We start from the raw sequence: 19,691 nt of genomic DNA, 5'->3' as shown, positions 1-19,691 counted from the left end.
GTGAGCGATTCTTGGTCATCTCAGTGTGGAATGTGAGATGTGTTGCCCTCAGGAACACTGGCTCCTACAACTCCTACCTTCACTCTCCAAAGACGCCATCACTCAATCACATTATTACATTTTTTCCCCTCGAGAAACCTCATTCGGCTCTCTGTTTCTTGAACTTGCCCGGGGTGCCCCTGTGGAATCTGCATCCCTGAGGTAGGACACCAGGAGACTAGGTTTAAAAGGGGCCAGCCAGGCCCTTCACGCCAGCTCAAAGATGGGACCTTTCTGTAACACTAGGCTCTTTTCCAGAAGCCTCCCAGACAATCCCTGCCCTCCCGGGTTCCCCAGCCCACCTCTGCCCAGTCCCTCCCAAGTCCTCCTTGCCCTGCCTCTGGGCCGAGACCCTTGAAGGTACCTTTCCCAACCCGCAGGCCTCTCCCCACACTTGTCTCTACTCTTGAGATGATTCTCGCAGTGCCGCCTCCTATGGGGCCAAGGAGGGAATTCAAGGTTTTGCCCCGGAGCCCACCAGGACTAAGCCAGTGATGCCAGCGCAGGAGAGAGAGAAATGGGATGTAGTGGAATTTCCTGTCGACCAGAGACCCTGCAGGATTCAGGCTTTCCACTTCAGAGTTTTCCTCCAACCACCACCTGGCCTATCCTTTCTTGGAGGGTAGGCTAACAGGCCACAATGCCACTGAAAGACAATCTTTAGCCGAAGGAGGCCTTGCCCCAACCCTGGGGACGCTGGGGGCCTCTGGCAGTAGCTCTGGCAGGGGCGGGGGGTGTGGAGCAGCCTTTCCTGCCCAGCCCCAGCTGCAGGTGAGCCCCATCCACGCCCGCTTCCCTCAGGGGCATCTGTGGCTCCCTGCTGGGCATCCAGGTCCTCTCTTGGCCCGGTTAGGGTCCACCTGGTCTCCTCACTCCTCTCAAGTAGGAATCTGTGGGTTCACTCTCGGTTAGCAAAGGGAGCCTGGCCCCTTCCAGCAGAGTGATGTCCCTCCGCTGCTGGACAGTTTGAGAATCAGCTGTGCCTTTCACAACAAAGTCTACTAACTACCCCAGCCAGGTTGGGCCGGGCCTCCAGGCCTCTTCCTTCTCACCCAGGGCATCTTTTCTCCAACCTCAGGGAGGTGGAAGCCTGCTCTCACCTGCCCTTTGGGGAAGATTCAGCTCTCCTCCAAGCCACCTTCCCACTTCTCCAGGCTGCCCACACCCTATAGGCAGAACTGGTCCTGGCCCCGAGTTTAGTGTTGTCTCACCCACTTATCATCTGAGCCCCTGGGCTGCCCCATCTTTCCCGTCCCGACGGGCAACCACCTCCATTCCACACAAGGTAAGAATCCCACGGAAGAAATTGGAGAGGCTCTTCTAAGGAAGTCTGTCTCACTATTTCTTTTCTGAAGGGAGCCCCCAGGACCCACACAGCTGGAAAGAGCCCCTTAGGCTTCTTGCCAGAGGCCTGTGATCTCCAGGAGCAGAGGCCTCCATCCCCTCCTGCCAGCATTCAAGAGGTGAGAGAGGTCTTCCCTTGAATGCTGAGGTGAGGGCTTCTGTAGGTGCTGGGTAAGGGACTGAGGGAAAGGTGTGTGGCCAGGACCAGAGGGCCTGCTGACTGCCAGCCCTGGGCAGGCGGTTTCCCTTCATTTTACTGTCCTTCTGCTGATTCAGTGTGGTTGGCTCTGGCATGCCTCATACTCTGTTGCTGTGATTACATTGGCCCTCGCTTGCTCCTCCAACTCATCAGTTCTCTCCCACACAGAACACACATTGTTCTTCTGCCTGGAAGGCCCACCATGTCTAACCCCCCTTTTCTTAGTTAAATCTAAGCTTCCTTCAGGTCTCAGCTCCGGTTGCCACATCTGGGAAGCCCTCTGTGACCCTCAGATGTAGGTCAGGCTCCTTTTATTTCATGCTGTCATAGTGGTGGTGCAGTGTTTGTTGGGTCTCGTCTCCTCTGAGTGCCCTAAGGACAGGGACTAGGCTGTTTCTGCTCACATGTTGCATTCCCAGCACCTGGTAGAGGGTTTGGTATGAGGAAGATTCTAATCTTGGTGACCAGCCTCACAGGCTGAGTAGTTAGGGGCAAGTAGTTAAAGGGAGGGCGCTCCGGGCAGAGGGATCAGCTTGGGGGACGAGGTGTGCAAGTGGTTTGCATGCACAAGTTTGGGAGTGATGGTTTCAAGGAAAGTAGAGTGAAACCCAAGGTGGGCAGGGAACCCTAGTGCTTTTGTCCTGAAACCCAGGACAGTCTCTTTAGGATTATCTCATCCCTCCTGCCTAGCCTTGATTTTACTGAAAGGCATCTGTAGTCAGAGTGAAGGCTAGGTTGGAGGAGTAAGACTAGAAACAAGTAGAGTTCAGAAGTTGGACAGGAGGGTCTCCTAGAGGATCATGAGAGTCTTACAAAGGAAAGGACAGAGGACTTAACCAAAGGCCTTACGAGTGAGGGGTTGACCATCTCTTCCAATCCATCTCGACCCTGCTTCCTTTACTCCAGGGTCTAGAGTTGGGTTCTGTATACAGAAGCTATTTAATGATTGAGGCCTAAAGAATTAAGTTCAAAAAGGCTGGAGACAAGGAAATGTGAGACTGTAATTATAGGTTCTGTTCCATTCTTCCTAGTGAGAGGTGGGGATGTAGCATTAAATCAACGCTGGGAACAGATCTTACAAAGAAATTACATGCCATTTTTTAATGTCTCTTGAAAAAGATTCCTTGTCCATCTTAGTCAGTAATCTGAGGTCTAACAGTCGCCCAGAAAGCTGCTAAGGCATTCTGTTGGGTCTTCCCTGTGAGAGGGACTGTGGGATTCCCCAGGGCCTGGGTGCTTTACCAGATGTGCAGAGTCAGAGGCTATGAAAGTGGGCATGATCTGGTCAGGTGGCTATATTCCAGGCAGGACTATAAGAAATGCCAGCAGAAGGCAAGCTTCTTGCCTTGTTAAAGGATTTAAAGCAGCATTAGGTGGTAGGGAGAAACAAAAGGTGACCCAAGGTGCCTGTTCTCAGCTTTTTACCAGGAAGAGGATATCATATGAACCAGGGTCAGGAGATTATGTTGAAATGGAACGTTGAGGCTAGCTAGCTCACTACAGGATATGAGAGCTGAGGAGACAGCCCTCAGCTCTCATAACCCTTCCCTGCTCACACCTGGGTTAAACAGCCAAGAGCCTGCTAAGAAATTCCATGCTTTGCTACAGAGGGAGAGAAGGGATTTTATATGCCTAGGAAATGGTAGACAAAAAAGGGGGTGTGACCTCCAGGGATCCTCTTGCAGGCCACCTGGATCCCCATTTATCTTTGCAGGGGCCCTGCTAGATGCCAAGTGGAATTGTCAACCAGAAGGCTCTGACCAACTCTGGATCTGAATCCTTTAGGATGGGGGAAAAGGCAAGGAAGGCCTAAGCATGAACCTCAGTTAGTGAGACAGATATGGAGGAATGAACCTCCCTGTTCTTTAAGGCTATATCTAATTCAAATCCCTGAGGTATCCATTTTCCCCCCTTTTTGGAAGGAGGATAGTTGGGGAGAAGAGTAGCAGGTCTCCTAGTAACAGGAGCCTTGTGGCATCTCCTCCTGTACTTCCCACATGCACAGATGGGCTGTTTCCCCAAGCCCCAGATTCTCATACTATACCTCTGAGGACTCTGGTTTGTGGGCAAACACTATCATTAAAAGTTAAATTTATCATTACCTTTAGCTCTCACAGTCTCCTCTTCAGCCCTGTTATTCTTAGGATCTCTCACTTCATCTTCTCTCTTTAACACTGCCAGCACACACTGCTTTCCCTTCCAGGACTCCAAGACCTCCTCACCACCTTCTGTCAGGATCTAGTGTGAAAGGAGAAAGGGAAGAACCTACTTACCTGCTTTAATACTAGGTTCTGCTCCTCATCCCATTTTCAAAAAGTCAGGCACCAAATAAAACCTTGTTTATACTTACACTCCTGTTTTGAGGTTCTAGCCCCAGCTCTTTTTGGGACGGGGGTAATGGGTTTTTTTTAGCTGCTTTTCACTAGAGTTCTCCCCTGTCACGTCTCTTGCATGTGATCCACATGGATTGCAACTGTAACCGGCTCAAGGCCATTTTGGTCAGATTTATAAAAAAAAAAAAGCTGCCTTTTCTTCTTTTATACCTAAAAATATCACCTTACAGCCGTCTCTCTCCTGATTGAGAAAAGAAAGTTGTCTTACTTCTCCTTTTTCTTCTTCCCTTTGGACTTTACTACTCCTGAAGGTCCTAGGAAGGACCAGAATTCAACCTGCCTTTTTTGTGTAGAACTGTACAGTTCAACATGATTTGACAGCCACTAGCCATATATGACTATTTAAAATTAATTAAAATTAAATACAATGAAAAATTCAGTTCCTGAGTTGTACTAGCCACGTTTCAAGAGCTCAAGTCATATGTAGCCAGTGGTACCTCTACTATATTGCATAGCACAGATTTACAACACTTCCATCATTGCAGAAAGTCCTTTTAGAGCTGGTATAGAGGGCTAGTGTCCCTGTCTCCCCCTTTTTGTAATCCTATTTTATCAGTCAATAAATATTTGTGATAACTTCACTGTTACAGGATAGCTTTCAAAGGTGGTCAGGGATCAGGGGTGGGAAACAGCATAGAATCTCTTGGTCCTATAAAGGTTTCAGAAGGCATGGCATAGGGGCCAGAGGTTGATGGCCAATCTAAGGAGGAGCCTTAGATTTTAAGGAAGTGCTTTAAGGGCTGATGTTATATAACATGTATCAGCCCAGGGCTTCTCCCACTCTGACAGGAACAGAGAGGCTCTGGTCTTACCTATAAGTTCTGAATAATACTTAAAAAAACAAAATAAACAATTGCCCTATGGCCCTGCTGAAACTAAGGAATAGCTGAAGTGATTGCCTTTTCTTACTAATTGTTTCTAGATTTTAATTTCATATACTGCTTTATCTGTTTTAGTCCTTGATGGCAGTGATGTAGGCAGCTCTAATGTTTACAGAAGGCCTGTTGACCCTGCCACCTGTATGCCAAGAGCTGGGAGAAGTGGGGGTCATATCAATTAATCCACTGATGCTAAGGCTACATTTAATAAAATTCCAGATAGGTGAGGCTGTTCTTCCACTGAACACTTTTGAACACCTGTGCTAGGCACTGGCTATAGGGCCTAAGTGAGGCTAGTAATGGCATGTCTGTAGATACGACCACTTTTCCCTGAGACTAGACAAGTGGTTCTCAACCAGGGATGCTTTTGCACCACCCCTCCCCAAGACATCTGGCAAGGTCTGGAGACATTTGTGGCTGTCACAATGGTGGAGGAGTGCTACATACACCTAGTGGGTAGAGTCCATGGATGCTACTAAGCATCCTGGAATGCACAGGACATCCCCCGCGCCCCAAAGCAAAGAACTACCTCACTCAAAATGTCAAGAGTGCTGAGGCTGAGAAACCCTGGTCTAGACCACAACATGGATCAGTTCTTCGTGCCAAGACTAATCATGCGGTCCAGGGTCAGAAGGATAGTAAGTAAGGCTAACAAGACTAATCATGCGGTCCAGGGTCAGAAGGATAGTAAGTAAGGCTAACAAGTGTCTGATAAATTGGGAAAGAAAAAAATTAGGAGTCAGTGCAAGAGTGACCTCCATAAAGCTGAAGGGCAGGTATAACTGGAGTGTGTTTAACTGCACTAGAATGCTAAGAGCTACGGTCATGGTGCAATTGGAGTTCAGGATTTCAGATGTGTAGCAAGTCTGTGAAGATGAGGTCCAGGGTACAGCCACAGGAGTAGAGAGGAGCAAGTTTAAACAGTCTGACTTGTGATACAGCAGTCAACAGCTGAACCTAGTAGGGAAGACATTCAAACACATGAGCGTCTGGTGCATATAGATATCAGTTTTTCTCAATGGTTTTGTAACCCACACCTTTACCTTCCATATACCTTAACATCTCACATTCTGTCTCCTTCAGTGTTATTTAAAATTTCAAAATTAAGTTTCATGATTAAAATTAATCAAAGCGGGCTTCCCTGGTGGCGCAGTGGTTGAGAGTCTGCCTGCGATGCAGGGGACGCGGGTTCGAGCCCTGGTCTGGGAGGATCCCACATGCCACGGAGCGACTAAGCCCGTGAGCCACAATTGCTGAGCCTGCGCGTCTGGAGCCTGTGCTCCGCAACGGGAGAGGCCACGATAGTGAGAGGCCCGCGCACCGCGATGAAGAGTGGCCCCCACTTGCCGCAACTAGAGAAAGCCCTCACACAGAAACGAAGCATAAATAAAAAAAAAAAAAAAAAAAAAATTAATCAAAGCAATGGTAATTCTGGAAGGCAAAAATTTATTCAGGTGATGTAATAACCATGTCACTATTAAGCCTTAACTTTTCTTTCCTGGATGGTGTAGAAGATGCAACAAAACACAAGCTGCTTTGACAGCGCTCTTGCAGTGTTTTCTCCCACAGTTAGTTATACCAAAAAAAAAAAGCTTTTAAGATATAAGGAGAAAATGGAATAACAAATGGATTAAAGTCTGAAAGTTTCTAGTCAAAACAATCAGACTTTGAGTTCCACAAACTCCTCCTTAAGTTTTACCAGTGAGGACTGAACATCAGTGTGAAACATTCTTTCCCAAAGCTACCGCAGGTAGGTTTCAAGAGCAAGGTCAAGAACACATCACCCAAAATAGTTTTAGATTCCCTTCCTTCCTTCCTTCCTTTTCCTTCCTTCCTTCTCTCTTTCTTCCTTTCCTGGAAATAACATTCATGTAACTTATTCTCTAAAGATTGGCCAAGAAAATTAAGACATTTTTAGCATGAGTTTGCTATCTGTAGCTAGATTTTTGGCAAGTACTTAAAGTATTTCATAATGAGCAGTGATGTTGGTGTTTGCCCCTTGACATTTCAGGATCAATGTATTTTAAGCTTCAATGTGTTAAATTATGCTTGAAGTTTTAATTTTTGAAGTTTTAAAGTACAGATTCTTTATCACTGGTGTCCCAAAATCAGTTCTGTCCATAAATTCAGCTGAACTAAGTTCTCTGACAACCAAGGAACCTCAGTATATGACAGAAAACACTCTCAACAGCATTCAGATCTTCGAAAACCAAGGCAAACTGGGATCAAATGTACTATTTTTCACAAGTTATGCTGACAGCAAGGCTTAAGATTTCCAGTAGATAATGGGCAGACTGATGGAAGTCAATGCTTGGTGGTGACTGCTGCAGTACATCTTTCTTTTTTAAAATAAATTTATTTATTTATTTTTGGCTGTGTTGGGTCTTTGTTGCTGTGCCCAGGCCTTCTCTAGTTGGCGGTGAGCAGGGGCTACTCTTCTTCATTGCGGTGTGCAGGCTTCCCACTGCGGTGGCTTCTCTTGTTGCGGAGCACAGGCTCTAGGCACGCAGGCTTCAGTAGTTGTGGCACATGGGCTCAGTAGTTGTGGCTCACGGGCTCTAGAGCACAGGGTCAGTAGTTGTGTCGCATGGGCTTAGTTGCTCCGCGGCACGTGGGATCTTCCCAGACCAGGGCTCGAACCCGTGTCCCCTGCATTGGCAGGCGGATTCTTAACCACTGCGCCACCAGGGAAGCCCTGCAGTACATCTTGAATGCCAGTTTTCTTGAATTTTTGACAAAGACCCATATCTAAAACATGCCATTGCTGTAGCACCACCAACATATACTCCTATACTTTTTTTCTTCCAACTAAGTTCATTTCATACAACTTCAAAAATATTGTCTTTAGTGCTCGCTTAGTGAAAAAAGCACATCCACAGTTTTTAAAGCCTTATTCTGAACATAAGCAAAGCACAATTTTCTTCATCAGTAGATTAATCTCAACTAATAGCAAAGAAGGATAAACTGTTTTTTTTAAAACCTGACGTTTGATATGCTCAGTCAATTAATTCAGAGTTCAGACGCAGAAGTCGATGAAGAAATTCTGGAATTCCTCAATTTCCTCTCAAATTTGTGGCAGCATTCGGAATGCAAGGTTTCACAAGTTTCTCCATTTTTTTCTCCTTTGCAATTAAAAGGGCTATTTAATAGTAAGCTTTCATTGCCTTTGAAGATTCCTGTTAATATTCCAATACTGTCCAATCTTAAAACTGCAGAGAATTGTGCTTTGCAGAATACTGTTTTTAGTGGTATAACTTTAACAGTGTTTGGCATGTGTCACTGCCCAACACTTTCAGATAACTCAGCTGAAGAAGTTGACCCTATCTTCTGCATCATACATGAATCCATACTTGATAAAAGCCTCAAAAAATTTTTGGCTGCCATCTTTAGCTACCTCAAAGGAGAAAACAGAAAAACAAGGAGTACTGATGATGGAAGCATCTGGTCCCCCTTGCAGAGCGATGAATGATTTTATCAGCGGCAGCTGGGTGGCAGGGCAATACAGGCATCCAGTTATGCCTGAGCCTCAACAAGTGAAATCTTTGTTCATTTGCTTTTTTTTGTTTTGTTTTTTGTTTTTAATTTTTTGGCTGCATTGGGTCTTCCTTGCTGCACGCAGGCTCTCTCTAGTTACAGAGAGCGAAGGCTACTCTTAGATGCAGTGCGTGGGCCTCTTATTGCAGTGGCCCCCCTTGTTGGGGAGCACGGGCTCTAGGCGTGTGGGCTTCAGTAGTTGTGGCACGTGGGCTCAGTAGTTGTGGCACACGGGCCTAGCCACTCCACAGCATGTGGGATCTTCCCAGACCAGGGATCGAACCTGTGTCCCCTGCATTGGCAGGCAGATTCTTAACCACTGCGCCACCAGGGAAGTCCCCATTTGCTTTTTATACACCTGTCTGCCGCCTAAAACCTGACATCGTTTAATGGTGCCCTTGGTCAATCTAAATGATCTTATTTTCATAATCCTCTGATTCTAGCTTGAAGAGTCTAGACGAACTCTAACTAATGGGATGGACAAAATGGAAGATGTAAATAAGTAAACTTTTCAGAGCTAAAAAGCCTCTTCTTATACAAAATTAAACTTTAAGGAATAGCAGTATAAATGGCACCATATCCACAACAAACATCTCTGGGTATCCAACTAATTATACACCTCATTGACAATAGGCCTTACTCTGAATGATTCTTGCTCCATCTTTGTATTCCCACCAACCAAGGAGTTCTTTCCAATTTATTTCTTATATTATGAAAAATTAAATCTTTTTTTCTTTTTAACATTATAATACTAAATATGATTTTATAAATGATAACTCTCCCCATACCCTGCAATGCTGATACAATGTGTGAAGGGAGGGGGAGAGAATGCCTTTCTTTTCTATTCCTGAAAATCACTGACCTATTCCTTGAGTCTATGAGTAACAACTCCCGACTTATAGCCCCTAAAGCTAAAAAAGCTTGATCACCTCCAAAGTAAGATTAAAATTTTGTTGAATTAGTAGCTGACAAGAGAGAATTTAACGTAACCAGAACTGTGTGGTGGCTAATGTATAGCATATTAAATAAACCATTATATAAAAATAGTTCCATATAATGTTAACTATTATTGTGAGAGTTTTGTATACTACGATTCTAAATCATGCTACTGTAAGGTGCATGTTTACCAATGAAAGGAAGTGACAAAACTATAAACTGTATAAAGAATGAAAGAATATGTCAGTTAATAACAGTTTACACATAGCCTACATAATTTTTATGCCTTCAGTGTAACTCCTATGTTTGGTAACACCATCAACCTAAGTTCTGGCATATGTTTGAAAATAAAAGTTTTATTTATTTTTTAAATATTACATATTTTGAAAGGGATTATCTCCAATTTGTTTAACTTGGTTTTGCTGTTTATACTTACTAAGGTGCTTTATAAATAACTTCTGAGGTTTCAAATGAGAGTCAGCTGGCCTCCCCAGATGAAAAGACCACCTCTTTTCTCTTGTCTAAATTGGCTTTCAATTAAAATTTTGGTTTCAAAATCCTTTCTAGAAAATCCTAGCAGAGGAATGAAAGGTTACCTCCTCTCCTCAGCTTCAATGTACCAAAACCCAGAAATATAGGACATAGTTTCTTCTATAAGCAAACTTAATTATTACCCTGGGGGGAAAGCATGGTAGTAGGGTTTATCCTTAAATCATATTAATATGATGGAATTAGCAGTGGTTTGTAGTGAAGATGTGTGTCTTAACTGTGCACTTGCCAATAGTTACTGTGAAACGGCAGGGGTGGGGGGTGATGATATTATCTAATATATAATGCCTGTAGGGCAGTGTTCTGTTTGTGTTTTGAAACCAAGTATACACCTGTGTACATATAATTTAAAAGTTTCATAAAACAATACTTACTTACCCTTACTGTGCTCCCATGCACTCTGATATTTTCTGTTTCATTTAAAAATAATGCTGGGCATAATCCATTTATTTTAAGACCCACTAATTGGTCAAAACCTATGGTTTGAAAACCACTGCTGTAGAAGAACATGAGGAAATACATTTTATAAACTGTAAAGCACTACTAAGACGTGAGCAGCTGCTATTGATTATAAGACTTTTATGGACTTGAAGACAACCTCTCCCTCCTTGGGTACTGCTAGGAGTCACATCCATCTAGGCTTTTTGACAGTATTCATGCTGTCATTGAGACAATTTTCTAATACTCAGATCAGGCCTAGAAAGCAAGGTATTAACCAAATCAGAACCCAAAGAAATGAAAGGAAACTAGAGGAAAGTCAAACTAAAGAAACATCTGTTTAGCGCTTTATGGTTTATAAAATACTTTCACATATATGATCTCTTTTAATCTTAACAAGCCTAGGGGAAAAGTAAAGCTAAGAGGTTGAGACTTGGCCAAGATGAGACAGTAAATTGCAGAGCCAGGTCATCTGATCCTAAATCCTTAACTTCTTCCACTCTGATAAAATACCAGGTAAGGAAAGTGATCAGGCCAAGAGGTTTATTCTGATCTGTCAAAGATGTTTATGCCCTCTGCCTTTCTCTACAGGGAAAATGGGCCCTACTGAAGGTGGGGAAGTGACCCCAGACTTTGGGAGGGTGGGTGTGTCCAGTTGCTCTTCTTAGTCCAGGAATCACACCTGGCTTTTTGGTCTAACCAGTATTAGTCCTCTGTTTTGACACTGCTTGTGCTAACGTCCTGAATGTCTGTTATCTACAAGTACTGTGGCTTTCCATTCCTATGTATTAGGGATCCCCGAGTCTTGGTCAGGTATAGACTCAGGACTCACATCAGAGGGAAATTAAGTACTGGGGGTGGGGGGGGGGTCTGTCACTTATACCCCCTTATACTTCGGTAGATTGAAAGGGAGTAACAACAGTGGTCAGCTCCCAGTTACTGTCTTTTGTCTTTACTCAGTTTCCTCTGGGGAAGCCAGTCAGCCTCAGCCAATGTCTCCTTCCTCCACATATGCCCATCTCTCTCCACCCTGTGCCCCATCCCTCACAGAAGAAGAGGCTCAACTACCAAGTCCCCAGCTCCCCTGGTTTCTCCTCCACTCCCTTCAAATCCCCACATTCCCTCATGCCGCTCACCTTGTACTCCTGCACCACCTCCTCCATTGGCACCACGCTGTGCTGTTTGTGGCTCCTGGATTCTCGGCACACCACACAGATGGCCTCGTTGTCCACCTCACAGAAGAGTTTCAGAGCTTCTTGGTGTTTGGAGCAGATGCCCTGATCATTCCCCTGATCATTCCCCTGGCTCCCTCGATTAGGAGTGGGGCACATCTGGCGAATTATCTGGACCCTGTTGGCCAGCTGCAAGTTGAGACGAAAGCTGCGACTCGTAAAGCTCTCTTGGCATTGGGGGCAGGTGAACTGCTGTGGAGGGGCCGGGGGAGGAGGCCGGTGAGTGTCAGGATACAGCTCTTGGGCGTCCTCATCGTGTTCTTCCAATATCTCCTCCTCTTCTTCTGGGTAGACGTCAGCTCTCAGGTCATGTCTCACGCCTCCCAGGTAATAGTCCGTATCCTCCTCTTCTTCCTCGTGGTCCCACACATAATCCACGTTGTCCCAATCCCTTACGCCACCGTCACCGTCCCAGAGTTCATCATCCTCTTGGTCCTGGAGCAACTCCTTGTCAGCATTCCCCTGGTATAAAACCTCTCGAATGGAGTTGCCCCATCCACCGATGGCCCCCACCGCCTCCTCGTCCTCCTCCCATTCATCTTCCTCTTCGTCCCTGACTTCCTCATCATCTTCCTTGCCCCACAGCTGCGTCACACACCCTCGGCAGAAGTTATGCCCGCAGCCAATGGACACGGGATCCTTGAAGTAATCCAGGCAGATGGCGCACACCGCTTCCTCCTGAAGTGTCTGCAAGGCGTTGGGAGCAGCGGCATAGCCAGCCATCTTAACGCGCTGCCGGTTGGTATGGATGCGTCAGCTCACAGCTGAGAAGCAGGGGACACACCTGCAGGCCTGCCTCCAAGCTACGCTGGTGATCCAAAGCTGTCCCCAACCCTGCTCTGCCTACTCGGGCCCTCAGAGAAGCCTTGCTCCACTCTCTCAGACTCTCCCCAGCTTTAAGTGCGAAAGCCCCAGGCCCGAACTCACAGCTGCCCTCGGAAGGCAGTGGGGGTGGAACCAGGCTGCGGCCCCCACTTCCCTTCGAAACTCAGCGTGCAAACTCAGCTCTCTCCACGTTTCTCGCCTCCCTCCCGGTTTGCCTGACCCGGCGGCGTCCACCTCAGAAGCCAGCGCTCCTCACCCCGCCCTCCCGCTTTGCCTGAACCGGCGGCGTCCACCTCAGGCGTCCACCTCAGAAGCCGGCGCTCCTCACCCCGCCCTCCCGCTTTGCCTGAACCGGCGGCGTCCACCTCAGGCGTCCACCTCAGAAGCCGGCGCTCCTCACCCCGCCCTCCCGCTTTGCCTGACCCGGCGGCGTCCACCTCAGGCGTCCACCTCAGAAGCCGGCGCTCCTCACCCCGCCAGAGGTGACCGAAAATGACGTAGGCGCGTTAACCCACACTCGAGAGGGGGCGGACTGGGCGGACGGAGGGCCACCTCTCTATGGTTTCCCCCGGCGACGCGCCCCCCGGAAACCCCTGCAGCCCATCCAGCCGCCTCAGACAGGAAAGACGGCCTGGTCAGAATGGGTGGAGGCTGCGAGAGAATCAGTTTAAGCCACTGAGCGCCCTAATCAGCCAGACGCAGAGGGTCCAACAGCCGCTCAGGAAACCCCGTCCCCAGATGGACCCAAAAGGGTGGGGACTGCGGTGGCCGACCCCTGGTGCTCTCGTGCACTTCCGGCCCCTCTACCCAGAGGCCTTTGTGGTAGGGAGGATTCTATCTTCACTGCTGCAGCGCTCGAGGGCGTGGTCTGTAGCAACCTGGTGGGATCGAGCTCGCTGCGCAGTTGGGTGGCGGTGAGATCAAAGAATCTCGCGTGAAGACTTGGGTGCTTCCAACTTTCCTCAGACCAATTCACCCCTTTCTTGCTGCCTGCCCTCAGCAGGCACCAACTTCGCCTGTGGATCTTTTTACCTCCATCTATAATCCTTCCATTCACCATCCATGCATGCATCCACCCGCCCAAATAACCATTCATTTTTCATCCATCCCTCTCTCTCCATCCATCCATCATATGCATGCATAACCCATCCATCCATTTATCCATCCACTTTCATCTATCCACGTTATAGGAACAAAAAAATGAGTAAGGCATGATTGTTCCTTCAAGGAGTATAGAGTTATAGGCGAGCGGTCGTCCTTCACTGAAGGTTCACAAGGTTTATTTTTTTCTTTTTTTAACTTGACCCTCAGTAAGAAGTACATTGCACATATTTATCCAATGCAGACTTGCACATATATGACAGAAACAAAACTGGGGGAAATTGTTCGTTTCCTTAGGGCGTTCAAGTCACTCTGGTATGTTCTGTTTTACTTCAATAAGATGCTGTTCAACACCCATTGGAGTGATTGCACCCCTCAATAATTGGTCACTTTGGTTTGAGGAACTCCACCTGCCCTAATGGAAACTTCAACGAGCCTTCAAACTTTCCCTCTCTGGGCCCAAACTTGGACTCTAAGTCCCACAGAGCAAGAATGGTAAACGTGCTATTCAACATTGTACACATAGCTCCTCTGTCATAGTGCTGAACATATAGCAAGTACTCCCTACATATCTGCTGAGTAAATAAATGAAACCCAACAAATTGCTACCATCAAGTCCTGCTGGTTTTTATCTCCTCAAATCTAGGTCTTCTCTATCTCTGTTCCTTCCGGCCTACATCTGACCCCATCAGCTTCCAAATGGACAAGAAGTTTCCTGAAGGGTCACTTGGCCTCATTTAAGTCCATCTTTCAGCCACCAGTACCATTCACCTGAAATGAAAGTCTGACACACTCAAGCCAAGCTGTTGCCTCTATGTCTTTGGGCATGTTGTTCACTCACCTAGAAGGCTCTCACCTCACTGCTTCACTTGGATATAATCCCTAATTAACCTTCAGGTCTCTGCTCAGGCATAATCTCCTGAAGGAGACTCTTCCCTGAGGCTGGCACCAGGCTGTGTTCAGACCCCAACTCTGTCACTCTCTGTATGACCTTGGATTAGTTTCTTAACATCCCTGTGCTGCAGTTTCCCCATCTGCAACATAAAGATGATATAGTAGCACACACGTCCTGGGTTGTTGTGAAGTTGGATTAATTGTAGAATGGTTTGAACAGTGCCCACTGGAGTTATCTTTTTATCCTCATCACCTGCCACTATATTCCTTTCCTGTAGTAGATAAGCCTTAGAAGAAACTCTCCCTTATCTCCTATTCTCTCCCACTTTGAGTAGGGTCAAGTGATTTGAACGCTGAGGGGAAAAATAATATGCCATGTGTCATCCTAGGTTTTTTTTTTTTTTTTTTTTTCTGGCCATAGTGCTCGGGATCTTAGTTCCCTGGACAGGGATCGAACCCGTGCCCCCTGTAGTAGAAGCTCAGAGTCCTAACCATTGGACCACCAGGGAAGTCCCTGTCATGCGAGTGGTTCTGAGAGCCTTTTGTCTGGAGAGGGAGGGAGTTGAAACCCAGGTCTGACCTGCCTAAGGTGGGACACCTATTGGTGGAGTTTTTGTTAGAAAACTAGCAAGTAAACTCCCGTATACAATCTGGGAACCATCCTGGAGGTCATGACTGACCCTGAGAAGCCACGGGGAAAATATGAGCAATGAGAACTGGAACTGAGTTTCAAGGCTGGAATACTTCCCCATCTCTGAATGCAGGTTCTCCCCTGCACGTGGAAGCGGGTGGGCAAAGAGCTGGGGAGCAGACCAAGGGAAGAGGGGGCTGCTTATAAAAGCAAGTTCCTGCGTGCCCCAGGGAGCAGAGCCCAGGTGGGAAGGAGAGCTGGAGAAAGAGCAAGGGGGAATGAGGGGAAGAAGATGGTGGGAGAAGGCTTGTGGGATCATCCTGAAGGAACTGTTGAGACTTAAAAGGAACATACAGTGGACACCCATTATCAAGAACACCTAGGTGGGGGCTTCCCTGGTGACGCAGTGGTTGAGAGTCTGCCTGCCAATGCAGGGGACACGGGTTCGGGCCCTGGTCTGGGGGGATCCCACATGCCGCGGAGCAACTAAGCCCATGAGCCACAACCACTGAGGCTGCGCGTCTGGAGCTTGTGCTCCGCAGCAGGAGAGGCCGCGACAGTGAGAGGCCCACACACCGTGATGAAGAGTGGCCCCCGCTCGCCGCAACTAGAGAGAGCCCTCGCACAGAAATGAAGACCCAACACAGCCAAAAAAAAAAAAAAAAAAAGAATACCTAGGTGAATAAAGACCTGTAAAGTTCAATACCTATTTTATCTTCTTTTTCCTCTGAATTACATCTCCTCAAATCCAAGTGGCAGCTGGGAAAGGGGCTTTGTTTAGATTCCCTCAGGTTGTGAGGCTTAGCTGTTATTTATCAGGGTATACGGGAGGCTTGGTTTTAAGCCCTCTGGCAAATTCCACATCCCCAGCAACCAGGCACACTCTTCTATTCATAGGAAGACTGCTAGCCTTCTCCTGAACTCAGCTGGGAGCTGGGGGTTGTTGGAGTAGACCATTTGGCACACACAGGGCCTCAGGTGCCATTGTCCCAGGGGCACTGGGAAAACAGCTGCAGCGGAGGGCACTCAGGAACAAGGGCTCAGCAATGGTGGTGGCTGCCAGTGCATTTTTCTCAGGACTCTGATTTCAGAAAATTTATCCATGGAAACTTACATCAGCCTTTCTAGGCTGAAGAACCCCACACAACTGCAGATGATTAAATTCCAGTTTATGCTGAGGAGGCAGGTACTTGTCACACAGACACTGGGGACCACTTATCAGAGGTACCAGAGAGGCAGTCTAGCACGGTCTTGGTCACACAGGGGTTGGCAAATCTGGCCCTCAGTTTCTTTTTTTTTTTTATTTTTTTTAAATTTATATTTATTTATTTATTTATTTATGGCTGTGTTGGGTCTTCATCTCTGTGCGAGGGCTTTCTCTAGTTGCAGCAAGCGGGGGCCACTCTTCATCGCGGTGCACGGGCCTCTCACTATCGCGGCCTCTCTTGTTGCGGAGCACAGGCTCCATACGCGCAGGCTCAGTAGTTGTGGCTCACAGGCCCAGCTGCTCCGCGGCATGTGGGATCCTCCCAGACCAGGGCTCGAACCCGTGTCCCCTGCACTGGCAGGCAGACTCTCAACCACTGCGCCACCAGGGAAGCCCCCTCAGTTTCTTTTTGTAAGGCCCAAGAGCAAGGAACAACTTTTAAAGTTTAAAGGGGTTGTAAAAAAAGAAAACAAAGGTGAATATTAGGACAGAGACTGTATGTGGTCACAAAAGTCCAAAATATCTACTATCTGACACCTTACAGGAAAAGTTTACTGACGCCTGTGCTAGGAGGCTGGAATGGAGGACCTCCAGAATGCGTTCTGATGTTACAATTCTGGCTTGTTTCTCCCCTCTGGGTTCAAGACTCAGGCTCGTCCCCAACACCCTAGCACTCTCTCCTTCCCGTCAGATTCCAGAGGTCCTGGCTGGACAGAGTGAGTATGACCAGTGGGTCAGCCTTGCTTTTCCTTAACTCAGGCCCAGCTTCCCCTCTGCCCCTGCTGCAGTGCAGATAGCTCTGGCTTCCTGGGTCTCTTCCCTGTCCTGGCTCTGTCACTGTGGAGCAAAGGTGCCTGGAGGGGCTAGGAAGTTAGAGGAGAAAAAAAAGACTAGCCCAGGGCTGGGCCTTTCAGTTGGCCTTTGTCGTATGTTCCCATCTGGCCAGGCCCTGGCTGCCTGGCTATGTCCTGCATAATTCATCATGGTACTCAGGGCAGGGATGGCCAGGTCTCCAGGATTCTGGAAGGCCTTGGGGGAGGGCAGGCATGGCTGGAACAGTGGGGGTAACTGGGGGAGTGAGGCTGCGTCGAAGACGGCTTGTAAGAAAGGCTTGCCATTCGGTGAGTTTGGATTCTAATGTTATTCACTGAATACCCATGATTCATTATTATTCATTAATGAATTCCTGCATTCATTTGACACATAATCACAAAGCACCAGGCCACATTGAGCAGCCAGAGATTCTGCTCTGAATGTAGTGGCCCCTGAAAAGTTGTGGTTTGGGACAGGACTCCTGAGTGAGTGGTCAGCATGTGAGATTTGTGCTAAGGGGGGTGTGGAGGATATCAGGGTGGCCTGAGGCCTTGAAGTCTGGACTCTACCCACAGGGTGAGCGAGGGGTGGGTCTTCTGGTGGAGATCCCACAATTCTGAGCCACAGCCAGCCCGGTCTGGCTGACAGAGGGAAGCAGTTCCCAGGAGAGGTCTGTGGCAGTGCCCTCAGGACACAAAGTCAGTGCCCTGCTGGGTAGGAAGGCTGTTGCCTCAGGGCTCTGAGGGAAGAGCCCTTGCAAAGCTGCCATCCCACCCCTGCCAGATTCGCATGCCCCTTCTCTGCTTCCAAGGGCACTCAGAGCCCTCCTTACTTGCCTTCACTCTCTCTGTCTACTCCTGAGACTGTGGTAGCTGTTGGGGCCGCTGAGGGGAACACTCAGGGCTAAGATGAACTCCCTCTGCGGTTGCCTTCTGTCCCCTCACAAGCTTCTCACCTGGTAGGGGTGGCTGAGGAAGGAACCCAGGAGAGAGGCAGGCATCTGGGCTGGTCCAGTTGGGCCCATAGCCCCGGACTTTGGTTGAAACCACCGACAAGCTGCTACTAAGCAGGGAAACAAAAATGAGGGTGGAGTAAAGCCTGGGTTAGGGGAAACCGCCATGCTTTCTGGACCTGTTCATCCCTCTGTAGAATCAGACTCAGGACCCCTAGGTTCACCTCCTACCTGGTTGGCAGGTGCTAGTTGAATCATCTTCCTTTGCTTCAGTTTTTGCAGGTGCACCAGACTTAGACCAATCTGTGTTGGGGCGGGGGGGGGGGTGGGAGGTAAGAGAGAGACACACTTGAGAGAGCTCACAGCCTGGGTAGGAAGGACTCTAATGTGAGAGGCCTCAAGACCTCAGCAGGGGGAAGTCGCAGGATGGGGTGGGGTGGTTAGTGAGAGTGTCAAATTATCAGGGGCTCCTAGAGATGCTTTAAGATCCCTTTAGGTCTGAAATGTATTATTTTATTTTTTATTTTTATCTATTTTTTTGTTTTTTTTTTCCCCTAAAATGTATTTTTTGGTTCCATGGGCAAAACACTGAACTAGCCTCTAAGGGAAATATGATTAAAACAAAATAAAGTTGAAGTTGCCCAGTTGCCAAGGATCTCATCATCCAGTTACGGAGCAGACACTTCCTGAACGTCAGGACGGTGGTGCCATTGGCAGCATAAAGGCTGGTGGGTTCTGCCTGGGGTGCGAAGTTGGGGTGAGGGCGGCTTCAGCAGGGAAGGGTTACTAGGACTCAGGAAGAGGGAGGAAGGGCCCCCAGGCCAGGGTAGGCGTAGCGGCTGTCTCTTCACCTCAGGCACTTCCGTCTACCAGTGCCCTGGTCCCAGAGCTCCAGGTTTTCTTGCAGATGTCGTGTTCTGGTGAGAAGGCGGGAGGCCGAGTGGACGGAGGGTGAGGAAAGCCAGCAGGAAAAGGCTGTGAGGTGCAAAAACTGGGGTTTGCTGATGGATATCCAGGACAGATATTGACTGCTCGGCCTTTGCCCTCTGGCAGTTTCTAAACCAAGTAGCCAATGAGGCTAATGGAAGAGCGAAATGACTGTAGCCTTTGGGTGGCAGGTGCCTGGGGCCCTGCTACTGTCCTGTAGGGGCTGTTATGGGACTGTTCCAGTCCATGGCCTCTCTGCCCCTTTTCCTCATCTGGAGGGACGGTCCTATAATCCCGCGGCCCCAGAGGTATTCAGGGTCCTAGACACAGAGAAGCACAGAACTGGACAGGAACTTCCGGCCCATTCTGCCCAGGGCTTGCACTTATAGAAGCCGGACCCTCTATCTAAGGCTCCCTGAATATTCAATGCCCTTGCATCAAAGAAGCCATGCAAATTGCCAGTCTAAGGTCTACACTTGGCTGGGCAGGACCAAAGCTGAGGAGGTGGGTCTGGGAGGTGTGTAGAGGAGCCTGAAACCTTGGCGGTATGTGTGGGGTACAGAAAGGTGACACAGCTGTACCAATTCAAAGAGAGAATGACTGACCAGAAGCCTCCTCCAATCTGCTTCTCCCCAAACACACTCTGCCTCTACCCCTTCCCCAGGGAAGAATGTTTCACTTCTGCTCAGGAGGACCTAAGTGCGTCCAGGGCTGAGGGAGCCTTGCGGGTCCACCTGGGCACTTGTGCCTCCTATCGGTGGGGGCCAGACCTGCCCTGTTTCCTAACTTGTCTCGCCAT

At 48.1% G+C, this 19,691-nt stretch overlaps 1 protein-coding gene and 1 non-coding gene across 2 annotated transcripts; both read right to left on the bottom strand.

Annotated features, from left to right (window-relative positions):
* Positions 1–11,374: 11,374 nt before the first annotated feature.
* On the bottom strand, positions 11,375–12,265 carry TRIM52 (tripartite motif containing 52). The gene has a single exon (XM_059919148.1). The coding sequence runs from the start codon at positions 12,263–12,265 to the stop codon at positions 11,375–11,377; it is 891 nt and encodes a 296-aa protein (XP_059775131.1).
* Positions 12,266–14,798: 2,533 nt separating this feature from the next.
* Positions 14,799–14,871, bottom strand: TRNAR-UCU (transfer RNA arginine (anticodon UCU)). The gene has a single exon. It is a non-coding gene; the product is annotated as a tRNA-Arg (tRNA).
* Between the last annotated feature and the right edge of the window lie 4,820 nt (positions 14,872–19,691).

Source organism: Balaenoptera ricei, chromosome 3, assembly GCF_028023285.1.
Source record: "Balaenoptera ricei isolate mBalRic1 chromosome 3, mBalRic1.hap2, whole genome shotgun sequence".
Taxonomy (NCBI): domain Eukaryota; kingdom Metazoa; phylum Chordata; class Mammalia; order Artiodactyla; family Balaenopteridae; genus Balaenoptera; species Balaenoptera ricei.
The sequence above is the reverse complement of the archived record's forward strand: the minus strand, read 5'-3'. Positions and strand labels throughout refer to the sequence as shown.